Source organism: Rhipicephalus sanguineus, chromosome 1, assembly GCF_013339695.2.
Source record: "Rhipicephalus sanguineus isolate Rsan-2018 chromosome 1, BIME_Rsan_1.4, whole genome shotgun sequence".
NCBI lineage: Eukaryota > Metazoa > Arthropoda > Arachnida > Ixodida > Ixodidae > Rhipicephalus > Rhipicephalus sanguineus.
This window is the reverse complement of record NC_051176.1, coordinates 296,811,948-296,817,947: the sequence shown is the minus strand read 5'-3', so window position 1 is coordinate 296,817,947 and position 6,000 is coordinate 296,811,948. Positions and strand designations below refer to the sequence as shown.

Sequence of the window (6,000 nt, the reverse complement as noted above, 5' to 3'; positions counted from 1 at the left end):
CATTGGTTTTCCCTAACTCATTCATTCCGTGTGCCTTTCGACATTTGCTCTAAACATTTCAGACAGACCTCAGCTGTATGAATAATGCCAAGCTTTTCAGCTTTAAAAAGCTACTGACTAGGTATGAATTCCCAATCACTACAATGCAGGCACATACTACTAATGCTCTTGATACCAATTTTCATAACGTGCACCAATTAGCCCAGTACTGCACAGCCAAAATTTGAGCACACTGTTCTACCGAATAGGTCCTTCCCTTCTACCTACTAGATGGCTACTCTGGAATGTGCATGGGATAAGCTGGGCTTAAGGGGATTGCTACTCATTTCCATGGTTATGTATCCCCCAGCCATGGAGCAACAGACATTTAGGAGCAGACGGCGGAACATGGGAGAGGCCTTTGCCCTGCAGTGGGCGTAGACAGGCTGATGATGATGATGACTTGGCTATTTGCAGTGACCAGGTAAAATCCTATCATCAGGTGGCCAACAAGAAAATTTCTGCCGTTTTGGTTGCCAAGGAAACCCCTTGCATGAGTTCCTCCGGTTTGGCTGCATGCCATGGTGGGAGCCAATCCACATTTTATTGTTGTGCTCCAGCTACCATAAGGCGCCACCACTGCGTGTGCCTCTGTCGGCACATACCATTTTTGTTATATCTGCTCACCTGTGCTGATGGGAGTTTCACCATGTATATATTCTCACTCCATACCCTCCCTCTCCAAAAGAAAAATTAACATAACTTGCACTGGAGGCAGCAGAGCTGACAGGCATCTATGTAGTCCTGGCTTTTGCTGTTTTGCAAATTTTCTTTCATTTTCTCTGTCCTTTGTCTTAATGTTTATTTCTATTTATTTTTCTCCATCTTTCTTCCTCTTTCATCCCTTTCTGTCTATCACTTGCTTCCTCCTTTTCTCTATCTCTTTCTACATTTCTCTTTCTCATTCTATGCTATGCTTTACTCTCCCCTCCTCCTTTCCCTTTCGACCCCCTTGTTACACTATGCTCTGCTTCTGTGCCCGGATAGCAGAGTGGTTAGGACGCTCACCTTTGGATCGAGGGTGTGCGGGTTCGAATCGCACCTGGTGAAGAATTTTTCTTCGCCAAGAATCTTTTTTTATATATCTTTCTTTCTGCACACGTGTTCTGGGAGCTAAGTCGAAGAGAACGAGGATGTAGAGAGCGTACGCCGGTTCATGGTGATGATCATTTCAGTTTCTGACAGACAAATTACAGCGAGCTTAAACAGCTTCGCTGTTAATAAAAACAATGATCAGTCTGTGCAGCAGATGGCTCACTGCACAACTTTCAACATCAACAACATGGTTCACGGCCCTAGCCCTCATACTGGCATGTTCACTGATCGCCAGCCAGAATTACTGAGATGTCATTGAGGGTAACTTGCAAACATTCAGGTCACCTAGACACCTCTCTAAATGTAGCTTACTCGCCAGATAGCTAGTAGTACTATTACAACTAAAATGTGTTGTACTATGTGAAAATACAGCCAATGAGACGGTGGGAGCGAATTGTACAATTTATGCATTTCACCCACCGAAGTACCAAAACAGGGGCATCACTGGCGTTTGCACCAGTGATGGGAAATCTGGAGTCTGTACTGCTGCATCCTTCAAGAAATGTGTACAGTGAATAAGAAAAAAAAAGTTCACAATGGCAAGCCTTTTTGCAACATTGTTTGACATTCCTGAGCAGCCATATAAAATACTTCTAGCAGCAATATCATTGCATTGTAAGAAGGTGCACTGTGCAAGAAAGACAAGTTCACAGCAACGATGGCCCCTTTTTCAAAAATGCACATTATTCTTGCTTTCTTTTATTGTTTCTTTTCTTGTGCTGCAAAACCGCTACACCATCTCCCAGAAACTTTTTGACCAATGGCTTTGAATGGCTTGGTGCCACAAGGGAAGAGATTCAGCGACTCAACAGCATAACTAACTGCTTTTCCCAGGATAATGCGACAGACCAGCCAAGCAACAGTGGCAATTCATTGGGGGAAGGGTGCCCATAGTTTGGTGAAGACATTCCCATTTGTTTTCCCCACTGGTGAATAGAACTTTTTCATCACACTGCATATTCCGAGAGGGTACTGTAGTGTGGAAATGTGTCCTTGATGCCAAGCAGATGCTTCAGAGATGCTGGGGCGCTGCCATTGGAGACTTTGCAGATGCTTCTTCACGAACTCCTGGAAATTTCACACATTATCATACAAAATGTCTTCACATACTGTCATGGAATAATATGATTTTAAATAGAAATTAAACAGTAAAACACCACTGCAGAAAACTCGCTCTGAAATTCACTAATTCACCTAGATTGGCAATAACAGCTGTAGCATATACGGTAGTCATGAGCCTTCTCTTCTACATGATTAATTAGAAATTTTGTTAAAAAAGTGGCTAGCAATTTTTATATAGTATAAAAAAAGGTACATTTTAATCGACACCAGAGGAAAACACAAGTGTGCCTAGTTTTTCTTCTTGCCTAGTTAACAGAATTTCATTATGTATTTTAAAAAAGCAAAATGTGTCCCTGCTTCTCCTAAAAAAAAAAAAAAAAAGTGCGACATATCGTCGCACATGTCCCTCAATGCCACGAGGTTTTGCTCCTTATGCAAGGATGTCTCGTATTACTGCATTACTTGCTGTGTGACTGCAGTCCTTACCAGGACAGTGAGTCGTGTAGTAAAGCAGCATGCCTACCAACCACGAAAACCACAAATTATTAGGGAATTTGTGTTTCTATCCTGAAAAATTAGCTAGAATTTTATTTCAAGAAAACAACATTCATGATAGTACTGGAACATGTGCATTCTTTCCCTTCATTGTCAAGTAGCAGCCGCCTCCACCAATAACGCTATGCAAGTCAACAAGAGAAAGCACTAAAAATGCAGTTTATACAAGAGCCTCCCGTTGTGTAATTTTGCTGTTCAGGCAAAGTGGCAAAAAGTGTCGCAGCACTTGAATTTTTTCATGCTAAGTTTCAGTGCTGTAATGCATCTCTCTTATCCTCGTATTAAGAAATTGATGCTATTGTGCAAATGAGCACAATAACACCAACTAAAGTACTATTTCCCTATCTGGGAAATAGTACTTTTCCAAAAGAGGAAGACATCAGGTAAATGCATACTTTATGCTTGGAACTTGCAACCAAAAATGTGTTCTCAAATGCTTAAAGGTACACTAAAGAGGCAAATGATTTTATCCGCATTAGCACATTATCCTGCTACAACACCAAAAATGCCTCTCTTCTCACAAGATGATGTTTAGAGAAGCAGAAAAGGTGCAAAAGGCAAAAACTGGTGGCAAGATTACCTCGAAGTTTCTGCACCAGCTCACTATTGCGTCACAAATCTTAATTATGTATGCTAGGGCCGACGTCATTCTTTAACAGTTAACACCATATTTTACAGGAGCCAGACACTCAACATAGCAACTATCAGTAACATTTGCTGAGCCAATGTGCCCAAAATACTTTCAATCTGTGACGCCAAATGACGTACTGGTGATGATGTTCTGGCACAAATATCGCTATACGGGATGGTCTCAATGCATTGATGCGTTTTGTTGAAGCGGAGTGCTACTCTAAGCTCGTTCTTCGCACAGACTTCACGGTAGCAATTCGGCACATCTGCCATGTAGCCCGATCGACGATGTTTTCAGATGCCATCCATCAGCTGGCAAAAAATATCAGCGCAACGATATGTATCGAATGGGCTCCACGAGCGGCGGCGTCTGGCCAGCTAGAGGGGGATTCTGCTAGTCTCTCGCCTATCATATTTTACCCGTTGCCACAATTCCCCGAAGATAACTGTGGAAGACTGCTGTGCCAAAAGAAATGCCTCTGATGCACCACACAAGCACTTATACCACCACGTGGTTCCAATCTCCCAGGTGGCCTTACTCGCTTAGAGGAAGTGGCACTTCTGAGACTTTGCGTTGGGGTTGCACTTACACTGGCAGCGACCGCCCACTGGCTGCAACACTACCGCGCAGCGTACGGAACCACGCGCCTTTTGTGACACTTCTATAACTGAAGTGGACTTGACATACTTGCTGTGGTTGTGCCCCAGCCTAGAGCCAGCACACCTTCGCTACCTCAGAGCAACCAGTCATCGTCCCAGTCGCACTCCAGACTTACAAGGGTAGATACAAGGACCATTCCTACGATCCTTAATAGACTTTACGCACGAGTTTAACTTGTTTGTTGACGTGTGACGTACCTCTCGTGATAATCGCGTAAATATGTTATTCCTAAGGGCAGATTTGATTTTAAAAAAAAATGGAACATTGACAATAATTTTCTAATAATAAACCTACAGTGACTAAATTAACTACCTATAACGTTATAAATTCAGCCTATATTGGGAAATAGATTTTCTGCTTCTCTTTACTCAATAAAAATTAAAAAGAAAGCAAACTAATACATAAGACTCACATTGGACAACGTTGGTGTGTCCCAAGCTCTCTGGCAATTCTTGGGTGTTTTAGGGCAGACAAAGCAGGGGCATTTTTTAATTTTCCCCACCTTAAGCCAATTAAGTGCTCATTTTTGAAGGCATCCAATTTCCCAAATAAATAAATAGAACCTCCTAGCACCTATCATATACATATAACAAGGTCATAAACACTGCAGAAATTACATTAGATTTTGAAATAACCAGTATCCACATGATGAATTTAGATGCGGCATCAAAACCTTGCATGTATATTTTAAATCTCGTAAAGAATTCAAAGGCACCTTCTGTTGACTAGCGCCTTCATACTTCACCACAGCATCTTCCAGAAGGCCTACATTTTGGCCAACAGCAAGACTAATGCAGAGGAAGAAGAGAAAGGTACACACGGCACGGCGCTGTGCCGCGTGTATCTTCTTCGTCCACGTTAGTCATGATGTTAGCAAAGATGAATCTATACCACCTCGTCCAGTTTTCCATCCTACTTAAGGCCTACACTTATGTAATAGCTTTAGCTTGTGCATAAACTTCTTAGAATTTGCAGATACCGGGTTGCCAGAGCCATTAACGGCAGTGGCGAAGCTGGTAGCGACATATCTCTTTCGTTACCACGCCTATTCAAATCGATCACCGGTGATCGATGCTTTGAACCGTCGATATTGGCATGTTACATTTGTATGTCATGCAACTAGCACCTCCTAGTGATTAGTCCAGCCACTGAACTTTAAGAATCAAATTGAATTTGCCTGCTTTGGCAACACAGTGGTCTTTGACGGATATGAACCAATGTGCGTGTGTTGTTGGGAAAGTACGCTTGGCTGAAACACTTGAGAGAAATGCGTGCCGCTCGTGGTTATGCTTCAGTAACATCAAAATTCTGTAATCAAACGAAACCTTGCCAGTCAAATATCAAATTATCGTGTCAGCTTCGCAATATAACAGTGCTGAGCGCTAATTGCCCGAAACTGATGCCAGCTATTGACTAGAGAGCTGCTGTTTGGAGTCAGGGAAGATTTATTCTACCAGAACTTATTGTCGAAGGTCTGCCTCGTGTATAATGTGTAAAGGTGGCCTTTTTAGCCAGTTTCCAGCAGTTTCGGTGTCGCTTCTCTTGTTAAATCCGACGGAGGAGAGCATCGGGCGACATTAGTCGCTCCCATGGCGCCGTAGTCATGCCCGCGTGGGTTCCCACCTGCGTTGCGAGAAACGCTCGAAACTATCATGCAACTACACTTGCACTGAGTGACGAGGGAACGAGCTCTGATTCCGAATATGACAGCACCTCAGCTTCAAGCTCTGACGGCGATGATGCTTTGCGTCAGTCTGGGACATCCACAGCCGTTCAGGGGTTAGTTTCCTTTACAGCCTCAAGTTGTCTCCTCCCCTGTGCGTGCGTAGCTGCTGACCTTTGTGCACAATCTCTGAGAGCTACTCTGGTTACGCACAAGGTCCACATGTTGCTCGGGCGCGATGTGCTGCTGTCGGATGTGCTCCGGACGGCCCCCTCGGCCCCGCACTAAAAAGCGG

The 6,000-nt window shown here is 43.5% G+C and overlaps 1 protein-coding gene across 1 annotated transcript in view; it reads right to left on the bottom strand.

Moving 5' to 3' along the window:
- Nucleotides 1-1,819: 1,819 nt before the first annotated feature.
- The window catches only part of LOC119379323 (Golgi reassembly-stacking protein 2-like), a 45,342-nt gene continuing 41,161 nt past the window's right edge, over nt 1,820-6,000 (bottom strand). The window contains 1 exon segment of the mRNA XM_037648601.2: nt 1,820-2,202. Within this exon segment, the coding sequence (XP_037504529.1) occupies nt 2,147-2,202 (56 nt within the window). The 3' untranslated portion in view covers nt 1,820-2,146.